Source organism: Lepisma saccharinum, chromosome 27, assembly GCF_977018435.1.
Source record: "Lepisma saccharinum chromosome 27, izLepSacc3.1, whole genome shotgun sequence".
Classification (NCBI taxonomy): domain Eukaryota; kingdom Metazoa; phylum Arthropoda; class Insecta; order Zygentoma; family Lepismatidae; genus Lepisma; species Lepisma saccharinum.
In genome coordinates, this window is record NC_139255.1 from 40,280,026 (window position 1) to 40,305,143 (window position 25,118).

Below are 25,118 nucleotides of genomic sequence, written 5' to 3' on the forward strand. Positions count from 1 at the left end.
TTGAAATGTTCGTTGATTCAGATTTGATCATTTCAGTAACTCAGCCGCACGTATGATATATCACAGTATGTGTCTGATTTGTTTGTCGTTACCCACACTTAGCCACTCTTCAAATGCCGACACGGTCTCGGGTTCGATACCCGGTGGATGCAAATACGCATTCTACTTTAAACTGTGGGGCCAGTCCCAATTTACCTATCTGTGCATAAAAGCGGACTTGAATTGAAAAACCCGAACTCAAATGCCGACAAATTGACCAAACCCGTGAAAGCACGGCAGAACTCGAAGAGAGGAAAAAAAGCTGGCATCAACTGCCACCTTCACATACATTTATTAGGCCTATGTACGTATACAAGCCCTTTCCGTCAGCTTTCACCGGGGAAAACGAATAATGTGGGACTCCTACGAAATTCAAGAAACCCAGCCACACTACCAATGTTTCAGGTTCAGACTCGCGACTCGTTGTCGACTCACGATCTCGCCATCAAAAGTTCGGGGTTCGAGTCCAGGCCCGGTCATTACTATTCTTTTGTGTCAATCTGTTTCATGAAATAATTTATCCTCATCGTTTGACCCAAAGAGGAAAGAAAGGCGACATGAAGTAAGGATATTAAATTCGTTTAATCAGATCCGTATTACAGTGATAACCTAAACAGGTAGATAAGCAATGTTTTAAACTATTGCTGGACAATGAAAACTTAATACTTTTCAAGGCGATGAGTGATGAACTTGATTAAAGGAAATCATGCCCAATTTGAACACGGGACGTCGTAGCATGCAGTGATAACCACTCTGCCACGGATATCGGCAGCCAGTGTAAAATTCAATTCCATACCGGAATCGAACCAGAGACACCGTTATTACAAGGCGACCCTTACCACTACGCCATCTTGGTGTCCCTGTTATAAAATTTACCTTGGAAACTTTTTGAAATGCATGAGAGATGTAGGTAATTTGGTGTGTCAAAATCAGTGAATATCGTGTAACATTTTGCAAGCTGGTGAGAACTGTTATAACAAGGTGGCTACCAGTCATGAAAGTCAAGAAGTAGTAAAGAAATTAACAAGATGGTCAAGAATTTTTTGCTATCACAATGACTGATTTGGCTTATTTTATCTCACTTTTCTGCCCCTTTTGGCTAATCGCGAAGACGAGGATAAATGATGGGACAATCACAAATATATATGCAGGGCAAGCCCCACATAAGATTATACTGGCTGCGATTTCAGACGCCAGAGCCAAATGCAGTCCAGGATGCATTTATAGATAAATCAAATTTAATTCTTTTATTAAATACAGTTGCAGTTTTCATCGTAACTGGCCTTTTGGTAGGGGTTTTCATTAAACATTTATTTTCTATATTGCTAATTTACAACTTTACCCAAATAGGTGTCGAATTAAAGGTTAAGAAAAGACAAATAAGGGTCGAGAAAAATTCAAGAATTATGAATTTATTTTAGTAGACACCCTGTATAATGAACATAGTCCTTAAGCCCTCTTCCCCAGAACAATTCGTGGCAGCGTCCATCCCTAGAGTAAGCCAGTCTATTAACAAGCCCGTTTTTACTACATGAGAGGGTATAGGGAGACTGCACAGCTGGCTTCCCATTGACATTACCTCCTAGAACCCACGTAATGGGGATCTGAGGCCCGTGGATTCGCGAACATCTTCCTCCGAGCAGGGAGCGGAGAGGAGGAAACGCGCGCCGACGGTAATCCGTGCCAAAGAGGAGAATGCGTCTGCGGTACTTATTGGGTCAACGGAGAGACGAGAGTGTCTACGGGATCCACATTCCTGGCGAATGTTTCACTAAGGCGAACTTGAAGCCGCACACTGTTACTTTCGTTTTCTCAGGTGCTCCCCGTTGGAAGCGGTGTTGGTTTCAAATGAAAACTTCTTTTATCAAGATCTCTTATGACGGCTACGTGGCCGTGAAACAAAAAATTGAGTGGTTATTCTGAGTCTTAAGATTCGAATATTGGACTGGGGATGCTGGCGAGAACGAGACAGACCTCAAAACCAAGACGTGTCCGAGACAGCCGGCCTGGTTCGGCGTGATACTGAAAGGTTTTCCTAAACCAAATTAACTTCGAGATTTCTTTAGACCTACCAAACGGATGTCTACTTGATTATTTATAGAAAGTAGCATGTGCATTTGTTGCATTGGGAACATGTTTCGCGTGGTTGCATACACACACGCTGCAGGGGTGCTCAACCTCCCCAAGGCCAATTGCGCGTCCCTTCAGATCACGTCGTAATCCCCATAAAATATTTAATCACGACAGCGTGTGTACTAATACTGAAAGCCAATTAAAGGACTCGAGAGTAAAACATGGTGACGTTTTGGTCATTATTGAGTTCATTAAGCAGGTTATTAGAAGCCATACCGTAGATAAATTGTTTTCGTGTCGTGTTTTGCCAATTTCAGAAGGGTTCAATGAGTCCAATGCAAATTGCATAACATGGCAATTATACATGAAAATTAAAGAAGGCTCTTTTTACTTTGTAACTCGATATTGACCAAAATGTCACTTAACCATGTTCAGTCGAACCCTTCCGTTATGTTAGCTTTACTGAACACTTTACTTAATTCCCCCGCCAAATTCTTCCTTTTCTTCATGTAACTGATAAAATATGGTACACTTAGTAGCAAAAGTGACTTAAAACCAGCTAAAGTAAATGAATTAGTAGGCAAATATATTTTAATAACCCCCTCCCCCGCCTCTTAGCGGATATTGTCAAGGTGTAAACTTTTTAAATATTAAAAAAAATATATTACACGTTCAATTTTATATTTCAAGAAAATTCCCCCTAAATTTTGATGGTGCGGTGTGCACTATTATTCCACCCTGTGACCCCCCCCCCTCCCTTGTAGGCCGTACCACACCTTTCTGTAGATGAGAATGGGATCAACATACCACAATATTTTGAGTATTTTTTTGTGAACACATTAAAAAAAACAACAACACAGTAACATGACAAGCAACTTGAATAGTACCGGAACATTTCTTTCCAGAAAAAAAGAGCTCTGTGTGTGTGTTTACCTCTGATAGCTGCAGAATAAAGGAGTGGCGATAAATGCAATGAGGTAGAAAGACGACGTGAAAAAAGAAAACTTAAATTACTAATAAGGGACTCTTTAGAAGAAAGAATTGCAATAATAGTATTGACGGAAACGTATTTGATAACCGGACGTTTAAAAATTTAGAAAATAAATTACTTATATCCCGTTTTAAATGGTATGTCAGGGTTCGATTTTGTTAATTACCACTACTACTCATTCAGTATTGAGCAGTATTGTCCAGAGGATTCTTTTTGCTTTCTCCAGCAAACGTGAAGTCTGTTAACAATGATTTAATTTTAATATCTGGCGAGAGACCTCAATAGTAAATAATTACCGTATGCAGCTTTCTCTGTAATCATGCGATTGTCATTTAACCGTTGCAGAGCATCGGTACTAATTCTTTTTCTCGCATTTTAACTTGATGGTAGATTCCACATTTTGTTTGTACGTTTGCAGTATATTATGTCACTTTGATGAACTCGCTGCATTTAAAATATTATATTTTTCAGTGCATTGACATGGGATGAAGAAAGTATCGCTAAATATATCCAAATTGCTAAACAGAATATTTACAGTTGGTAAGGAAATGTAAGTTCATGAACACGTGGTGAAAAGTCGTTTCAAGCATGAATAATAATACACGGTATACATAAAAGTGCGTTACGAGTTCAATAAATGACGTTGCAACCATACGGCGCAGAACAGGACTTTCGAGACCTTCCCAGCGATTTAACAGGCATGTTGGGAGACGATGACAATGTTTTAACTCATGTTTTTAGCTTTGTGAGAGGAGCGGGGTTTATTTTTCACTGAGAAGTTTCTTTGGTATCCTTACCTTTTTAATAATGTGTCGTGTTTGTTCTGTGGAGGTATTTTGACAACCTTGACTTTTTAACCTTTCTCAAGGTTTTTTTAGCTCTCGACTAAGGATTTTAGATAAGGGGATATTTCCCTGTGTACCTTGAAGGGTGCAAAAATGCCTGCGCACCCAACAAACTTAATTAATTCATTTATGCACTATCCTCGAGAAAATGTCCTGCAAAGTTTGTGAAGTTTCCAGTAAGTGCTGCGACTCTATTCCATCTTGTGCAAAGTCCACATCGTGAGAGACTTGCAGGCCGCTTGAGGTCACATCTCAAATCAATCAAAACCTAACGTTGTTTGTCACATTTTAGTACTGGATTTCGATATGTTGAACGGTTTTTGAGTAGCGGGTTTTAATAACCCATGCATTCATCTACGACGGCGACCTTGTCAGAGGTTCGGGAAGATCACTTCCCACTGAATAAGGAAATCTGTTTGCTCTTCCGCTTCTAGTTTTGATCTTCTGTTCTGTTTGAGTATCTCTTTTGTTCTTAACTACTCTCTTCTTGGTCATTTCTTTGTTTTCTTCCTCCCATTTTCTGCTCCATTCTGTTCTTTATTCTTGTGTGTTTTCCTCTCTACCTCGTGCCAATATTTTCCCTTTTTCTCTCCCCCCTCCTCATTCCTTTTCCACCTTATTTTATTCTGTTAGTCTCTCATTCTCTACCACTTCTTTAATCCAGCTTCTCTTTTTCTCCCCCTTAAAACGTTTCCTTCTTATGACACATAAACGTCATTCCACCTTATCCTACTTAACCTTGGCTTACCCTTCCAGGCCCACCAGCTCTTGTTTTTTCATTTTCCAACAACGTTTTCATAAATTTAAAAAAAATACATTATAGTTCCCCAGGAGTTTCTCAATATTTCTCTATTACTTTTGTTCATAAAATCATAAAAGTAACGTACATAGGTGCAAAACCCACGATGGATCTATCAGGCATCCCTCTTGGCGTGTTCCGATATTACACTCATGCCAGTGATAGAGTACAATTGGTTGGTTGTGATGGTAATTTTCGTAATTATTATAAATACTATATGAATGGACCTACATAAAAAAAAAACATTGAAGCAACAGTAATATATTTTTTTGAGGTTTATGAATGATAAAATATATGTGACACTCGTTTTTTATTAATGATGGTAATTTTTGCAATTATTATTATATAACTGCTACTATATAAACAACAAAAGATTCAATAACGAAATGATTTCTTAAATTTGAGTCATAAAGCAAGCGTACCGTTCAGATACTATTCCCTGGATGTCAAGGAACTCGAAAGCGAGAGCATTGAACTTGGTTTAACAGTTTTACAAGGACAAAAGCGCACAGATTGGAACCCTATGTGCTGATGTGACAGCCTTGAGGATGAGCGAGTGTGGTGGTCATTAATATTAGTGGGTTCGATCTTGCGAAGATAAGGTTTTCAGGCTTTACTCGAATGAAGGTGAATCTTGGCTCCTATTCTGGCAGCTGTTCATTTTGGCGACTTTTCTTCTTGGCTCTACTTTGTTAAAACCACTATAGTGGTAATTTGACGCGATGAATGGTGGCTAAGTCTGCTTTTAAGTGTTTGTTTGCTCCAGTTCAGACAGGCTATTTACGTTGAGGAATAATTGTATTTATTATTTCAGAAGTATTCTTCGTATCATTTTCCTGAGCCTTTCTCTACAGCAGAGTATCCCCCACTATTGAACCCTTCAAGCCAATACAAGTACCCTAGGGCCTCCCCGATGGCGCAGTGGTAGCAGTCGTCGCCTTGTAATCAAGGGGTCCCGGGTTTGATACACGGTGGAGGCACGTAGTGGTTCGGATCCCACTTTAAACTGTAGGTCCAGTCCCGATTAGCCTTACAGTGCATAAAGTGGACTTAAAATTAAAACACCAACTCTATCAATCAAACCAATAAAAGTACTCAGTGGCGTGCCCAGGGTTTTCGAAAGGGAGGTGTTATGTACCCTTTTTCTGAGTCAGCCCTCATTTCGCCATTTTTTCCTACCTTTGATGTTCTTTTTTTTTTAGGAATACTGGCCCCCACCAATCCCCTTTGGGCACGCCACTGCAAGTACCCTTATTAAAGACAGCAATTCTACTGGCATCAGTAGTTACTGTATATTATCTGCATATTGAGAATATATCCTGTCTTAAAGATAGATTCTAGAGTTTCAATTGCAGAGAAATCTTCAGTTCTACTTAACGGAGATCGGAAACTATATGATGTCCAATGTTCAAAGCCAAAACGGAAGTGAAATTTTGAGGTAGCCGTGTAACTCAGCAACTGATCGGATAAGTCTCCCCCCTCCCTATTTGATGTATCAAGTCAAAGAAGAGAACACGTAATTTCGTGGAGACATTGCAGTCCGGTAAAGAAACGACATAGCGTCCAACGTAATTTCTTCCCGAGTTACTATAGATGCCGAGTTTACATGTCCACCCCACGAAATTCAAAACTCCATAGAAAAATTTGATTTCTTCAATTTTAGCAAATCACCTTTCTACACAAGCTCGTATGTTGACATATTCTGATCGAATTTTTGTAATGCAAGAAATATAGGCCCGCCCAACAAACAAATATTAGATCTAAAGGGAAATTGTTATGAGCATTACAATTGTTTTTTTTTTTACATTCACGGCGTTTATGCGGTCTCTGTGGCAGAGCGGTCTTAACCTGCTGTGAAGTCGGAAGTCTCAACCTGACACTGTACGTTCTATCATCAATTTCCTCTGTTCATTGTTTATCGTCATCTCTGCGATTAACCCAAGGGTCAGAGAAGCGACGTAAATAAGAAAATTGAACCTCTTCTATTCTTTATGTACCCTCGTGCTTACGTAAAGTGGTGCATTTTTATAAGGTTGAACAGTTGAAGTACGGGCCACTTTATCTGAACAGCAGTGTACATATACGCCCATGTAAGCCACCGTATTACATTCACTTACATTTCGACCTCAACAAAATTCTGTGTTCAAATTATTGTTCATGTCTATAATGTGAGGCCTCCCGATGGCGCAGTGGTAGCGTCGTCGGCTTGTAATGAAGGGGTCCCGGGTTCGATACGCGGAGGAGGCACATAGTGGGTCGGATCCCACTTTAAACTGCAGGTCCAGTCCCGATTAGCCTTACTGTGCATAAAGTGAACTTAAAACACCAACTTAATCAAGTTGTTGGCAGTTTAACACGCAGAAACCTGACGGAGAGAGCAAGGCGATCATAGGTGCAGCTGATAGTTTCCTGAATTTCCGGAGACGTTGGCCCACCGACACGACGCAACGGATTCCTTTCTCCTAAAAGGGAACCGTGAGGTTCCGGTGTACAGCGCGTCATGGAAGAATCTTCGTTCTTCCGTATTACGTAATATCCACATGCTGGCTGCTGGATTTATCGTTCGCGTAGGAGGCTTGTCTGTGTGTGTGTAAAAGCATCTCGAGCGACCTTGAGAGCTTCGGGACAGCTTTTTCCACGCCATTTCGATTCTCATTGTAAACAAAGTACTCTCGGTATTTACCCGAGGAGTTGCACAATACGCTCCTCCTGGCATGAAACGCTAAATAAATTCACATTTCATCTCCCTCCCCCCCTTTCCGATTCAGAGACTTTCTGCCAACCCAGTTCACTTACTATCGGTTTGATTAATGGCTATACTGTTATAGAGGTTAATTGCATGTGGTTACTTTTATTTAGTTAGTTGAAGTTGCTTTCCGACGTCTTTAGTCGAATTAATTATATTTTTTCACAATGCTATGCTTAACCAAAATTGGAACTTTGTGCACGTAACGCACTGTACAGGGTTCTATGCAGTGTGTGTTGATTCACTTTTAGTTTACTCTCTGTACACACAGTTACCTTTTTTATCTTCATTAATAAGAATGAAAATTATATTTCAGGAAGGTATAGAAATTATGGCTTTATCTTAATTCACGTTATTTTCGTCTTGCTTTATTTTACTTCGCTTTTGTGGCACGTTTGGCTAATTTGCGAAGATTGAGATGAGTGATGACCAGTGGCGAAGCGTGACATTTTTACGGTGTCGTCGCAAGATTTGCCAAACGTCAGGGACGATCTTTCTACGGAGAGGGAGTGGGGCACAATATTTCTCTGCGATAAACGCCAAGGTCACTGCCAAGTCAGTGTAAAAGCTCATACCACAGACCTTATGACTATACAAAAGACATAATTCTAACCCATACGACGAGAATTATTAAATATTATGGAAACTGAAATGCAATCACCTAAATTGTCGCGTTTAAAGGTAAGAAGAACCTTTATGGTTCGTCTCAAATTGTTGTTTTGATAATGAAAAGCAGATTCATATCGTTCAATGTGTGTTTTTCCTCTTAACAAGTGGAAAAGGACATTCGAGTGGTGTGCCCAGGATTTTCGAAAAGAGGGGGGGTTACGTGTGCAGAATTATGATCCTCACCACCCCTCCTTGAGCACGTCACTGGACACTTGGAAGAATCTTGATGACTCCAGACAAACCCTGCCGTGGCTGTAAACATGGGGATGGGGCTGGAAAAAGGGCCTGTTATGACCCAGACCTTGAAGAGTAGGGGAAAGTACAGGTCGTTGGACCTGTCTGCCTGTTCGGAAGCGTTCGGCTGTTCTCGGCACCGGCAGAGACCAGAGAGATTCGCACCATTCTGCGATGAGCTGGGCCGACAAACGCCATTGCCTTCAATAGGAAACTTCGCGGGAGGGTTCGGCGCGAGGGGTAGTACTGGAGCCTCATTTCGATGCGCTAAGATTAGCGAAACTCTTGCGTATTCAGAGCTGTTTCATGTTGTCGCTTGGCTTATTTCGCACAAATATGCGAGTATTCTGACTTATTATTTTTACTGATTCTCTAAAATATATAAAATGCAATATTTTTATTATATTTGCTTGGTCATCGCCGCATCTCCCGATGACATGATGAAATTGATGAATGGAGACTCGCAAACATCCACGCACAGTCCGGGATTCGAACCCGGGACCCCTAGTGTCGTAGCGCGACGTGCTAACCACTCCGCCACGGGGGCCAGCCGTAATCCAGCCATGTAGGTTGAATTGTAGCTTTTGAAAATACGCTATATGGAGAAAAACGCTACCGGAGTACTGGCGAGTGTACACGTACACACAACTACATATTCTGACCAAGGCAGTCTATATTTCAGTAGAAGAAAAACACAACGTGACGTTTCAATCCTCTTATCAGGGTGTTCCTCAGACTTGAAACCAAACAAAAAATACTTTTACTTTGGTTTCAAGTGTGAGGAAGACCCTGATATACTTAGGGTTAAAACGTTGTTGTTTTTTTTTACTAATATTTAGACTGGCATGAGTCAGCATATGTAGTTTTTTTTCTGTCATGGAAACCAGGCTTAATCGTGTTACCATTGGACTGAATTAAGTTAGAAGCTTTAAATTATGCTATGCCTCTAAGCTAATATATGAAATAGGTAAAACAAGTTTTACACGTTCGAGTAAAATACATAATAAATTATTTTTCCTATCGGCACATTAAATCAACAGCCTATACCAGACTTCCTTAAGTCCTTAATATTTCCTTTTTATGTTTAGAACCCCCAGACGGGTGATAATGTTACCATTCAAAAGTTTGCTTACAAAGTAAATTTATTATTTACAAACTTATCTTCAATAATAGATTATTTTTGTCCTTGCAGTGACAAAACTTATTTATTAGCTCCGCGCCTTTTAGAGGAGGTGACAGAGATAGGTTCTGAATCAACCATTTCAGGATTTGTACACCGATCTCCATGGCGGATTGGTTAGCACAGCCTGCTACGACGCCAGGAGTCCCGGGTTCGAATCTCGGCATGGGTATTCTTTGTGAGTATCCCATTCATCAGTTTCATCATATCACTCATCTTCGCGATTAGCCAAAAGTGGTAGAAGAAAATTACAACTAGAACGGACTGAAATCACATGTTAAGGCTGATATTACCCTTTTCCGGGCACATACTCCTTAGGGAGCGTTCAGACTGACCACGCCACAGGCGACAAGCTATACGTGCTGCTTGTCTCTCTGACTGGGCCGTTTCCTCAATGACGTGCATGGTTTAGCCTCGGTTTGTTGATCATGCATTCGCGGTGAAGGTTTGCTTACAGACTGAAGGGGTCAGACTCGCTTCCGTCTGAAAGCTCCCGTAAAGTGTATGAACGCAAATTCTCACCCTTGTCTTTGCAAATTCCACACAAAACTTCATTTGGAGGGGAAGGGGGCACGCTAATTCTGGCATCACGTCCGAAACGTGCTTTCTGAGCTCTATCCGCTGACAAAAGCATTGTAAGCATGTGATCTTCCATTCATTTCATGGACACTTCCACCGTTGTGATCCCTGTGTTCCGTGTAGTAGTAAAAGTGCGTGTTGCGAAATAACCAATCGACCAAGGGAAGCATAAAAACTATTGATTTTACTTCGTCGCTCCCCGTCAGCCGAACATGCAGAATCATAAGCAGATGGCTTGGCATATGTGGGGCATTGTGTCAGGCTTACCGAGGCTCATAGCACCCAAGACAACCGAATTGTAAGCCACGTATTAACCCATGAAGTCCCAGAGAACTTTTTTTGCTTGGATTTTAATTTATTTTCGTATATATACTTCTAAAGATGGAATATGAGCTACCTAATCGAAATTTTTTGTTTGCCATGCGTTATTCCCTAGGGAGTAGGTGATCTCATATGAGATCACTGGGACTTCGGGGGTTAAAGTTAAACATGAGAAATAGAAAATGTAACACAATATATATATATTGACATTTTATTTTTATGCATAATATACAGTGTGTGGGTATCTGTGTGCGCGTGTAGGGGTGTGTGCGTGCGTTCGTGCGTGTGTGTGAGTATGCGCGCGCGCGCATGCGCGCTGTTACAAAAGGACAACTTAGATTAATTTTATTTTATGCATTTTAGAATTTTATTGTTTTTTATTTTATTCAAATTAGTAGCACATTTATGGTATTAATAATTGGAATAGTAACAAAATAATATTATAATGTTATTTTTAATACCTCATCTACCCAATATTTGATGTAATTTGAAGTCTTAAAATAATACAAGTCATACAATACAGTATATCTATGACAAAGTAAATTAACACATTAGATTCATTTTAGAAATAATATCAAAGACATTTTCCAGCTTCACTGAAACGTCTACAACTTGGTATGATATGGCACATTGCATTCCACGCATAGGGTAACATTACACTTCATGCAATAAGTACGAGGTCGTCCAGAACAACCTTGCCTCTGGCATCGTCGTTGTTGATCTCTTCTCGTCAGCAAATGGTCCTTCTTGTCGAAGCGTATTTCTGCTAGAGAAACCAGCCTGGAAGTGACTCTTGATGACAGAGCGATTGGGCGGTGTTGCTTTATAAGAGCCAATGTCACTTGCCTGCGAAATTCCAAAAGCGAAATTTATTTTTTGTTAACAGTTCTATATATAAGCCAGCTGTTTACCACTGCCATATCCAGAGCTCTAATCACGAGAGGCCAGTACCATTTTTTCCCTCGAACACTTACTGCATGTTTTGCACACAACCAGTCATGGAGGTCCACCCCTCCCATTCCCTTGTTGTAACTCCGGATTAGTTTTGGCTGGCGCACAGTAATCCTTTGCTTCTCTTTCCTGGAATATCGAACTACATTACCAAGTGGTTCCACTGTATCAAAGTTTGTGGCAACAGTAACTGGACTGTTGTCATTCCACCTGACAACCAAAATGTCATTGTTCTTGTCGAAACGATAATCAAAATCCCCACGTTTCATCTTCTTCATATCCTTAACATTTGTAATTGGGCACTTGTGCATCTGTTGCTCCCTAACTGTACCACTTGCTCGAAATCCTATTTCTTTTAACTCAATCAGAAGTGGAAATGTTGTAAAGAAATTATCAAAATAGACTTCATACCCTTCTGGTTCATCAATGGTAGTAAGCAAGAGTGACTCCACAACACTTGGTCCAAGAGGAGTTTTATCATAATTGTCTCTTCGTCCTTGGTAAAGTTCAAAGTTATAGCAGTACCCATTTGAACCACATATTGCCCACAATTTGTATCCAAAACGCACAGGTTTTCCTTTTATAAATTGCTTCAGCGTGTTGTGCCCAAAATATTTTACAATCATTTCGTCTATGGACAATTTAGCCTGAAAGACACCGAACTGCATGAAATTTCGGTTCAGTATGTCTTGCAGGGGACGTATTTTAAAAGATTTGTCAACAGTTTTTTGATTTGTCAGTCTGTCATCATTTCTTTTATTTGTCTCTTCACTTAGTTTGCTGTTATCATTGAAGTGCACAACAGATTTCAATTTCTGAAAACGATTACGAGTCATGCTTTCCCTTATCAACGGAATGCCTAAGTCTTCTTTCTCACTCCAATAATGTTTCAAGTTTGGGAGCTTATGGTAGCCTGTAAATAACAAAATGCCAGAGAAGACCTTCATTTCTTCTACACTACACTCAAAACCGGTATCATTTTTAAACGTTGTTGCATATTTGACAGTCTCACGTACGATATGATCAAACAAGTCAGGAGAAAAAAAAAGTTCAAACATTTCTACAGGAGACAAATTCTTACACTGAGATACTAATGCAGCCTCCTTCTGTGATGCAATATCAGATTTACGTGGCAAATCGTTATAATTGGGGCTGCACTTCCTCCACTTCGCACAGGTTAGGGTGTCAACGCATTTCCTCTTCTTCACTTGCACTGCGTCATTTTCAAAAGTTGAGCCATCTAGGTATAATGATTGAACTGGATCCCCTAAAACTGCATTAGAACCATCTTCATTGACTTCCTCTTCTTCATTGCACGTACCAGCATGATCTCTTGTTAACAGAATGGGTATAACACACTTCGAGTGGCCCTGGCACCTCACTGACATTAGCTGCACCAATCTCATCATCGTCACCTTCATCTTCATCAGTAAGACAATGTACTTTGTCCGGCGGAAGAACGACAACTTCGGTATCACTAACTGATTCGTTTTCACTAAGATCACTTAGGATAGCCCTTATTTCGTCAATTGTACATGCTTGTATGTGCGAAAAACACGACATTGTTCTTCGAACAATCACCAACAATAAATGCAACAGCTGGCTGTGTACATGAACGCAGCAGTACGTGTTGCTAATCGTTCGACGAAAACAACTGCGGAGTATGATAAACCAAACATCATTGTTGCCAGTTCCGAAATGTCGAAGTCCCACTGATCTCAAATGAGATCACCGTTTTCTTGGCGAGGAAATATCTAGGATGTTTTTAATATAGAATGACCAAAATTGCTTTATATATACTTCAAACTACTGATGATAAAATAAAAGCAGAAATACGTCAGTATACCACATTAACAATGAATAACAAAAATTCTCGGTAACCCTTCTGTGAAACTTAATAGAATGAAATTTTTGAACACTAAAAATCATTGTCTTAGTAGAAACTAGTAAATTATATTTACATTATACACAATTCATGGACCTTTGAAAAAGATATGAAAGAGCATTTATAAAAAATTATTGCAAAATATTTACTAAAATGTCAGTTTTGTTACGTGATCTCATATGAGATCACTGGGACCTGATGGGTTAAACACGTGCGTCATATTAGGGGCATTTATACCAATTGCCTGCTTAACAAAATGAAACTTTATTTTTTGGCACACGAGAGAAAATACCTGATCCTAATACAACTTTTCACGCTGAACTCAACTATACAAATATATCTTTTCCATCACGTACCGTATTTTTGTGGCACTCAGGTGAAAAAAAAAAAAAACAGTCAATGTGGGGGAGTGGAGAGAATTCGTCCAGCCAGAAAAAAAATGCGTATAGCACCCGCTCCGGCAAACAAGCTCTATCGAACACCCTTATACCTAATAATTTACACTTCAAATGCTCGCTTTTATTCATTATTTTGATTGATTTAATCAGGCCTCTTCAAAATTTCATTAATATTAGATTGTAATGGACTTAGTACCTTTCATAATTACACCTTCTAAAGAACATACAATTTCGATCGATAAAATATAGTACTGCATGTGTGGACATTAAAGTTAACATTTCGGTGTTTTCTTTCTTTCTTTTTGTAAATACGTATTATCCCGTTTTTATGCGTGATGAACCAAATCCTTTAAATTGGCTTCACGAAGACTGATAAGGTAATGCTATTGCTTGGCGTCAAGCCTGTGTAGACATTTCAGCGAAAAATGCAGACTCGAACCCGGGTCTATGGCATACCGTGCCGTTGCTCTACCAAGCCGGCCCTGTCTTCGCCTGATTTTCACTCGTTGTTTTACTGGAATTGTCTGCCAGTGCTACCGCAACAGGGTCTGTTGCCTTCCGCACAGGTAAAACAGCGATAGCGAAAAATCAGGCGAAGCCAGAACTAGCTCGGTAGTTCAGTAGAGCAATAGCAAGCAAGGTATACCAGAGATTCGGATTCGACTCCTGGTCGAGCCTGCATTTTTCGCTGAAATTTCTACATAGTGCACATTCTGCGTGTCAAATCTTCAGGTTATTTTTGTCTCGTTACAAGATCTTTTCTATGTATTCGTGATAGTGGAAGCTGACGATCGCATAATAGAAACCTGTGCTAGATTCTTCTTCAGAGCTAAGAAAGGGCGTAAAATTGCCAGAACTGGCTTGAAACGATCAAAAGTTGGCAATGGCGACAGAACGTCGGCTATTACATGTCTGAGTCTGTCGTCCGCTCGTAACTTCTGGCAGCCGTTTCGTTTCTTCCGCGAGGTCCGATTAAACCGAAGGTATTGCTCACGTAGCGACGTTATGATGCACCGTATCATAGCTGTTACTTCACTTCGCGTTGGCGGTACTAATTATAAATAATAGGAAGGCGCGACTCACCTAAACATGGCTCGGCGAGTGGGTATTTTGGTTAGTGGGTTGCAGCTCGGGTGCCGCTTTTAGCTTCCCGAAAACTGACGTTCTGCACAGCCGCAGTATGGTCCCTCGAATCTTGCAATAACCGAGATGGCAATCGTAGCTTCTCCATCGCCTCGCGGAAGTAAGCCAATGCGGTTATGGCGTTTACGTGGCTGAGTCATTCGGAACAAGAGAATTCTCGCAATGAACTGGGTGCAAAACAACGTGGGGATGCAGGGGGAACCTCCTCCCTTACAGAGTTTCAGTTGTAAATTTCCCGGTGGAGGTACATTGCTGACACTACTTTAAACTGTAGGTCCAGTCCGGATTAGCCTATCTGTGCATTAAGTGGACTTAAAAAACAATGCAATTCAACTGTAAGCTTTTTCACGCAGCAAATATAATTTCGTGCTTTCAAGCGTGATAACAACCATATTGACTCTTGTCTTTTAAGTATGTAGCCAGCAAGAAATAGCAATATTTTGAGTATAGTATGAGAAAATGTTACCATTTGCAAGACACTTTTTGTTCCGTCAACATGTTATAGCCTTACGCAAGAAGAATGAGTTGGTAAACATTTTGGGAAGTTAATATTAAACCCAACGATGATGATGTTGTTATAGAACTTGTATTTAAATTCAATCAACTTTTTTTTTTTTGTAGATCTAGAAACTAGTATTACTATACCGTACCGTTCAGTAGCCAACGATGGACACAAGGAATGCTTGAAGAATATATTTGAGGAAATTGATTCTTTATTATGTAGCTCTTATAGTTAGTGTTAATAAAAAATGTGCATTTATATACCGCAAAGAAATTACAATTCTTGCAAGTATTAATGTAAACATGTATTTCGTATTCATACCTGAATCCTGCAAGGGATACCGCACACACAAATCAGATGTTTGAATCGCATATTAGCAATAATTTAGGAAACTCTGCTGTTGATGGAAAATTTAATCATAATCCAGGATGCGTTTCCCACCGAGAATAATCCACGAGGCGTTTCCCATCGAGAAAAGGAGATGCTTGGTTACTTCGCGTGGTACAGTGACAGCGCCAGAGGACCCCCCTCCTGGAAATATTCCTGCCCCACTTATCTGTTCCTCGCTCGACACTAGTGTTGTAGCCTGTCTTTGACAAATAATTTTGTTCAGTTCGAATCCTGGACAAACCATAAATGTTTCTTTATCTTTAGTGTTCCCCTCATGTAGTTCATCACTCGTCCTCATTTTTGCGATTAAGGCAGAGATGTAGAAAATATAGTCAAATAGCCGTGGTGCAATGTTATAGTTGAATGGCAATTTGCTCTTTGCATTGATAATGTGGCATAAAGTTCCTTCACAATTTCACGATATTGTGTGCACACCAGGATCCTTGTACCAGAAAACTTCAGTTATGTATTACTGGTTACACGGTACGTATTTATAGTATAGTTTAGCCGAGGCGCCTGGCGAAAATCAGTTTCAAGCGCGCCAAATGGCATTATGTTTGAAACTCATTCGTGACTCGACAGGCAGATTAAGTGATAAACTGAAAGTGGAGAAGTTTTGTAATTACGAACTTCATCAGTCAGATCAACACTCTACTTAGCATTAGAGAAGTTAGGCATAATTTGAAAAATCTCTCTTGTTGCTAATATGTTTGTATAGGGATGAACTTGCTGGTTTGAGTGGGTAGAAGGCTGTTGACCCCAAGATGGGCCATTTTTAATAGGATTAGATTGAATTAACCTAATGGCGAAGTGCACTAGGAAACAAAACTTCATCTTCCTGCGCACCTGGTTAAGTAGCAGTCGTATTTAAGAAGTAATAGTCTCCTATATAGAGTCACGTGAAATAAAAAATGGACACCTATACCCTGTCCCAGGAATCTCTGGAGCAAGCGAACGAAAACATGTCTCTGCGCAAATAGTGACGCTTGTGATTGATCAGCGCATCGAGTCCCATCGCCACTGTTTTTTCTTTCAGGAAGTTCTCAGTTGCGTTCACGATGCTCACACCCATATAAGGGAGTCGAAAAGTGAAGGCAGATTCCCATGCAACTAACTGTAAGCAATGGACATATCACTTTTCCACATAGTTCCCACGCAGGATGCCCCACTTCACTTGTGTTCAACAAACCTTCTGCATTCCTGCGGAGGAAGGAGTTTTCCGGCTGCTCCCGAAGTCGTGTCTGCGCCGCTTCCCCTACGGATTTTTCCACTCCATGTTTTGTATCGTTCATCGTTCTCTCCGGTTCGTAGTTACGTACCCATGTCTCATCGCTGGTGACAATTTTATCCTCGACGTTAGGATCTCGTTAATATCGTCTCAGGAACTGGGTCGCACACGCGCAGTTGCTTCCGCAGATCAGGAAGCTGTTTGGCAACCCATTGCTCGTAAACGTTACAGTATCCCAAGTCATCCTGCACTGTGGCTAATATCCAAATGTGCCGTTAATTGTCCGTCGATCACTCTGATGAAGGCACTGTCGACGTAGGATTGTCCGTGTGATGGTCATAGGCGGGGCTAGGAAGTTGATGAAAAGTCTTTTTTTTTCTGGACCTTGAAGACAATGCTAAACCTGATAGTAGTCTGTTTCACTTCAGTTAGAATGGCGCAAACCTGATAGTAGTCTGTTTCACTTCAGTTAGAATGGCGCAAACCTGATAGTAGTCTGTTTCACTTCAGTTAGAATGGCGCAAACCTGATAGTAGTCTGTTTCACTTCAGTTAGAATGGCGCAGTGGTAGCGTCGTCACCTTGTAATCAAGGGGCCCAGAGTTCGATACCTGGTGGAGGCACGTAGTGGTTCCGATCCCACTTTAAACTGTAGGTCCAGGCCCGATTAGCCTTACTGTGCATAAAGTGGACTTAAAACACCAACTCAATCAATCGGTTCAGTTAGAATCAGAAAACATTGTTTTTATTTTGATTTTTTTTTGTATTTCTGGCCTTTTTTTGCTTGTAGGTCATTTTTCTGTTGTTTTTTTCAGTTTTTGTTGCATTTTTATCACTTTTAAAGTCCTTGTTGTTTTGTGAATTATAAATGCATTTAATAATTTTGTACGGCATTGATCGAAAATATGGTCAGTGCAAGAACACAATATTATTTTTAAGTGAAATCTTTGTCAATGTATTAAATAATTAAATGTAGCAATTTTTAAAAAAAAAAAAAAAACTGGGGAAGCTTACTTTCAGGTTCCCTTGCTGGCCACTATTATCGGTTTTATCTGTGATTTTAAAGTAAAAATAATTAAAAACAAGATATTATAATCTGATGCCTGCGAAACACAACTGTGTTTCCAAATGCTGCCCACCTATTGTATTGTGCGAGGCCCACTCTGGAAGGAGGTATATTTTGTTATATTGAAGTAAAAATAAAGAAAACTACATTAGCACATAATTGCCTTTTCTTTTTGCTTCGATAGTTTAAACCACCGAACAACGGGGTTTATCGAAGTATTCAACAACTCTTGTAATTTATAAAAATGTAAGAGCGGAAATTATTTTTAGGTCATTCTATAGGTCATTTTTTTATATAGATTTTTTAAGTCAACTTCAGAGCCCTAGTCATAGGCGACCAGATCAACCTTTGTCGGTTACACTCGTTGTTTCCGCTTTAAACCTTTTCATTCAGTCGAAAACCTTTCGTTGATTCATGATGCGAGCACATTCGTACTGAACTCTGCCCAAAAAAGCCCTCTACAGCACGTTGCATTTCGGTAGCGCAGTCCCTCAAGATGTCGTCCATGTTTCTGTTATTGGGGCTCTCTCATCGCCAACGGCCAAGCACTACGCGGTTCGAAGTCGAACTACACTAATAAGCCGTTTGCCAACGTTAACATTGCCCCATTCCGGTTACCTGTATGTACCCTTACTTTTTGATTCACCCTTGTAGTGCATCGATCCAAGTGCTACATAACGTTTTTGTACATAGATGCGGTGTTGTCTTGCATGTCAAAGTAATGATGTCTCGGGGAGAGCTGTAGCTTAATTTTACATGTCAAGGGGGACCATAAACCACACCGCTCTTCTTACTTCGCACATACGTATAATTGTGTCGTCTTCGGTTGATGACGATTCGTTGCAAAAGCTGCTGCGAACTTGGCAATGGCAATGTTCATTCCCTGGGAGTGTGTGGAACTTTCTTTTTTCTCCCACGTATTCAGCAATGTTCGTTTTGTTATTTTAGTGGGTAGAACTTTCTAAATATTGATTTATGCGAATATCTCTCTCCTGTATTCATCATCTACCTTTTTTATTGATTGCAAATGCCCTGAATAAGTCTCTCGCATACCATTACACTAAGAGCCGTGGTAGTGTAGTCGATAGGGCGTTTGACTGCCACGCGGGAGACCCAGGTTCGATTCCCGGGGAGAGCGATGTAAGGTAGGCATTTTTCCGGCATTGGTCTCCGCATAAATCTGCTCTGGGGCTCACCCAGCCTCAAGTCAGTGGGTACTTCGGGGCAACTCTGGGGTGTAAAGACGGCCGGAGCGTCGTGGCCGAGATTCCCTAAATGAAGGGGAAAAAACAAGAAATGTCCATTTTTTTCGATTTTGAGGTTTACAGCTCATTCTGTTGGTTGGAACTTGTACCAAACAACTGTACAAAAACCACTGGAGAGAAATGTGCGTGTAAGAGACGATCGAATATTTGAGGTACTGTGAAAGAACATAGGAAAGATTAGTATTAAAATGTCGTTTTCTCCAAAAACTGGTTTTGTGACATTCCTTGTTCTTTCCCCTTACCCTTCAAACGTGTCTTCATGGCACGGTACTGTGCTATTTGTAGGAGATTGGGACGGTTGTTGTGGAATTTGGCAAATTATGTGGAAACCCTGCATCTTTTTCTAGTCAAAATTCGATAACCTTTATCAAGTATCAAATTGCGTGCATGTTTTTCGGTTCTTTGTACCAAAGGAACCTTATTTTTGTTCTTACTGGTTTTAATAGTTTTTTGGTGGATGTGTGGCACGTTTATAGCATAGCTACAGCATCTCTTTTTGTACTACATTATAAGTGGAAAGCCTGACGGTTATCTGTTTCTTTCTCAGCCTGCACGAAGAGATTGAAGACTTCTTCACATACATGTCCCCGCGTCCTGAGGAACACCAGTTGAGGCTTGACGTGGTGGGGCGGATAGAGAAGGTGACGCTGGAGCTGTGGCCCGAAGCGAAGGTGGAGATCTTTGGGAGTTTCCGTACAGGGCTGTACCTTCCCACTAGGTGAGTAGCAGCAAATTTATATTATACATTCTGTAATCGATTCAGTTCTGTAGTGTTAATTGTGTCCAGCAAGCACGAAATTGAATTGAAAAACTTTGACGTTATTGACAAGTTCAGATGCCAGTCCACTACTTAAATAAAAACTAGATTCGCCGTACTTCTTTTCCATTAGCATGTCACTTTGTTGGTGAACAGTTCTTTGCCTTTTTTGTTGCTCAAATTCAGAAATCACTTAATAAATTGTCAAGTTGAGATCCGAACTTCGGGAAATGATTTCCATATTTGTCGAAATCCCAAATAGTTCAGAAATTCCAAAGTATCGTATTCAAAAGTGTTTAATTATTGGTATTTTCTGCACTATAAGTGTCTGAAATTTCTTTAAATTAAGAGTTTTTATTCCAGAAATGCATAAACAAACACTTGCGAAAAGAGTGTAAAGAGTGTCGGAAATTTCCGATTGCGAATTTTTTCAGTATCGAACGTCGAGGTTGTTACATTTTTTCCTCAATCCCGTCCAGATAGATTTTTTTTCGTCCTGCACACTCCTAGTTACGGCAGCCAACGTGATTCGAATGTATCTGGTTGTTATTTTGTTCGACATGGCAGTTCATTGCTGTAACTTGCAGCCTATAAATCACAGAAAACATTATTACTTGTAATAAAATATCGCAGCAATTTCACCATTCGAAATGCACGAACTTTTCTCTGTTATCTCAGAGGGTAAGTGCCCTCACTGCCTCCCACTTCTGCGGGCACCCTTGGTATCCAGAATGTTCGTAGCTGTCACGTGATTCATTGCAGTATTCCCACTGACTTGGGAAAGTGAAGGAATTTCTAAAAAGTATTTAAAATTCTGTCAGAAGTCAAACTGTATTAACCAGAATAGTTGCATGTGTCATGAATGTGAATTTTCACATCTCTATAACAGTAATTCTCTGCCGCAAGGTTTCTAAGGTAAAAACTAAATAATTTATAAAATTGTGGTTGTTGGAACTGGAATCAAAGCTAAGAAAACCTTATAGTTGGGGAATTTGGCAAATTGAGTGGAAACTCATCACCGATTCTCATTGTCTCAATTAGCAGTGGCAGATAAGCGACGCTCAATATCCAACTCAAATCGTAATAATAATTAAATCGGAAGTTGAATATCTCCTATTCTTTACGTACAAGGTCATTGCTTGGGATACTGATCAGTGTATGTGTAGCAAGCATGCCTAGAGTTCCCAGATTTGTAAAATAAAAAAAACTGGACATAAGGATTATATAGGCATGAATATAGTTAATTATTTATATTTTACATTTTTAAACATTACAAAATCAATTGCTATTTAAAACATTGTTAATCCCTAATTTTTAATATTTTGACAAAATATATTAATATTTGAGTGAACTCTTGGCGTGCTTTAAGAGGACATTGTTTTCCAATGCATTACTATAAAATTCAGAACATGACTTATTTTCATTCACTTATTATTTTTTTTATCTAAATACGGGACAAATGGGCGTCCCGAGAACATTTTCCGGAATACCGGGCCATTTCTTTAAAAAAGGGGACAATCCCGTATATACGGGACGTCTGGCAACCTCTGAGAGGGTTACTGATATTTTCGTAACTTTTCAATATTGTTCCGCTGTTTAATCACATGAGAGCTTCAGAACAACAATTTCTTCATATGTGACATTTTTGTAGAACAGTCCAGTTTCACATAAAGGTTGACATTTAATTTTAATGTGCTATATTTCCGACAACATTGCACATAATACATTGTAAAATGTCACTAATTTATTATAGTTTTGTTGAATATAATGCAGTACTGAATTTTGTTAAGCAAGAAACATTTGCAAATCGTAAATAATAATAAATATAATTCTGGAATCCCTTTTCACTTCAATGTCCAGTTACAAGCTAGTAATTTCAGTCGCAACGTACCAAGGTAAAAGTCAAACATCACTGGAGCGCATGCAGGAACTTTTGTGAAACTGCGAGTCCTAGCTTTATTGGAAAACCCCCGTTTGCTACAACCCTCTCCCCTCTTTCGAGAAGTGTCGACCCACCTGTTGAGAGACCCTAGGGTGGATCGATAACCCTAATACTAACGTTATGTGCCACCGTAAATGTGGAAGGACGAAGGAAAATTTCGTCACTAAGGAAGGCGATTTATTCCTTGGCAACATAATGGTTAGCACTGCAGCCTCGAAATTGATCTGCGAATGTAATAACCATCCCGATTGCTGTGTGAAGCTTGGCATGTCATTCTCGCGCTTGATTCCAACACAGTTTCGCTATTTTTGCCAGGTGCAGTTTGTTTATTTACAGGGAGCGGGGTTATATGTACTAAAAAGGTTTGGATGTGTAAATATATATTAGTTATTACAATCCAAATATGTATTTTAAGTTCTTACAGTTGTGAAAAACTGCAATTTTCCGTAAAAAGGCAGCTCGCCTATATAAATGCAATAGACTTTGTAATGCGTAATTTAAAATTCCAAGTGTGCTTTATTTTTCGTTACCAAAACAATTTAAAATGCACTGCATTTTGCTAGAAGAGAACTTTAGATATGCATTATTAGCCCCAGCGGATGTTGATTTTTTTTTCCGAGCATGTCTAATTTAGGAATGTGCCTTCATCCACTCGTTCCTCACATGGTTCTGGGCTTGCCGGGAAATCCATAGTTGCAGGCTAACGGGGCTGTTTAATGTCTTCTATGCGCCGAAGCCCACTGTACCGCCTCGGCTATTATTATCAATGGAGTTGTTTTAATTTGTTCATGATCTGATAATAAAAAGTAAAGTGCTCCTCTGTGCTTAGCACCACACTTTCTTGATCCGGTCGTGAGTGGGGGTGATGTGATCAGCATCACGCCCCTGACCGCCAGGGTTTCCACCAGGTACCCATTTCATTCGACGCTGGGTGGGCCCCAGGGCCGCTTCCAACGTTAGAAAAGTTCCCGGATTTGAACCGGCCGGGGATCGAACCAGTAGCGGCTCGTGCCTAAAATAACAGGTGAAGAAGTATATTTATAGGCAATGAAAACAAATAGTAAGTGCCAGTGCCCCCCCCCCCCAATTTAAAACGCCTTTTTTGTCTTCATCCGTCCATCTGGAAAATGGTGTCTGCAACAAATTACACACTAAGTCATTTACTGGGTTCATTGTAGAAACCACAGCTCAACACATGAACACAACACACGATAGGAAACGCGAAACACACACGCGGAACAAGATCTCGCGAGAACGCGAAGATTTTGCCACAAGCACTGGATGCGATGTTTTCTCCGACGAGAGAACTGATTCACGTAGAGGGCGACACCATGTTCAAGGCCAACGCTAGGTGACGTCACCGTTGCCATGACAACCGGCTAAGTCTTCCGCAACCTAGCGGTGTTTGCTCTTGGGTTGGGACGAACTCAATACGTGCGTAGCGCCGAGCGGCGTGTTATTTGAGTATTATCGTGTGCGTTCTGCTGGGAAATAGTTTAATTTAATAAGCAAATGAAAAATGTCAATATTAATTTGAAAATTAGGTGAAAACATCTGCACTTGTTGCACTTGGCCAGCCGCCACTGGATCGAACCCGGGACCTTGAGCATGGTAGTTAGACGCGTTACCGACTGAGCCATTATGATATGGAGTTTATTTATCTAAATAACATTTGTTCTAGTCAAAATATTAATTTAATTGAACCATTTCTTTTTTCTCAAGACGCAAATAGCTCATTGTTGACGCACCAATTATAGTTTTAATAATCAGCAGAAGGTTCTTGGTTCAAATCATGGCTAGTGCGCAGTTGCTTCATTGTTTTTTCATTCATCCTGGTCGTCACAAGTATTTTAAAAAGATAAAAGAGAAGCGCCTTTAAATAATTAAAAATATGGATAATTACTTCTGATAAAAGCTACAGAACCTAACCTGTTGTGCAATTAATTTCTAGGAAGTTAGTTTTAAATCTAGCAGTTCCGTTCTCTCGGGGAGAAAGAACTGTGAGTTAGAACTTAAAACAGAAAGATACAAATCGTCTTGCTGTATATATCCTCGATCTTTTTCTTATTAATTTTATAGGAAACTATTTGTATTCCTGACATCTTCAACTACAATATGAGTGGCATTTCACGTGTTCCAATATGCGAAAACTGGAAATGTATAGGCAAGAAGATAAGACCGCAGATTATGCTTGAAAATATGTGTATTTAACGACGTCCCCGATGGCCTAGTGATGACATTGGCTTCTTGTAATCAAGTGGTTACGGGTTCAAATCACACCAGTCGTGATTAGGGATGGCCAGATCCGGATCCTAGCGGATCCGAAATCCGGATCCGGTTGTTTCCGGTTCCTAAGGATCCGGATCCGGATCCGTTTTGCCATCCTACATGCGCTTCTTTGGAAAGTAAGAATGTGTTTATAACATATTGTTACATGCTAATATACATACATACATACACATATATATACAGTGTGTGTGCGCGCGTGCGCGATTTGTAATTAATTAATACACTTACAAGGGAGGTCTAAGTCCCCACTCCGATTTCCATGAAACTTGGCAGGTGTATAGAGCACCCCCCCTCAAATGTCAAGATGAGGAGAAATTGAAGTGGGGATCTGACCCCGAAACCACGTAAATATGGCATAGGAAGAAACAGGGGACAGGGGGCATAGGGCCTCTCTATACACCTGTCAAATTTCATGGGAATCAAAGGGGGACACAGGGGTCAGATAATCCCCACGTCAATTTGTCCTCATCTTGACATTTGAGGCGGGTTTTGCCCCCTAAAACAGTTTTTTTTAGCCGAAACAACAAAAAAAAACACGCATTTCTTCCTTTGGGCCCCTCTATACACCTGCGAAGTTACATGAAAATCGGAGGGGGACACAGGGGTCAGATCCCCACTTCAATTTGTCCTCATCTTGACAATTGAGTAGGTTTTGCCCTGTAAAACCGTTTTTTAGCTGAAACAAAGAAAACACGTATTTCTTCCTTTGGGCCCCACTATACACTTGCCAAGTTTCATGCAAATCAGAGGGGAACACTGGGGTCAGATCCCCACTTCAATTTGTCCTCATCTTGACATTTGATGGGAGGTTGCCCCCTAGAACAGGA

At 40.3% G+C, this 25,118-nt stretch overlaps 1 protein-coding gene across 2 annotated transcripts in view; it reads left to right on the forward strand.

Annotated features, from left to right (window-relative positions):
• Positions 1 to 25,118, forward strand: part of LOC145980346 (terminal nucleotidyltransferase 4B-like) — an 80,397-nt gene that overhangs the window by 20,995 nt on the left and 34,284 nt on the right. For both annotated transcript variants that reach the window (XM_083113402.1, XM_083113401.1), the window contains exon 2: positions 19,851 to 20,021. In XM_083113402.1, the coding sequence (XP_082969528.1) occupies positions 19,851 to 20,021 (171 nt within the window). The remainder of the gene's footprint in view (positions 1 to 19,850; positions 20,022 to 25,118) is intronic.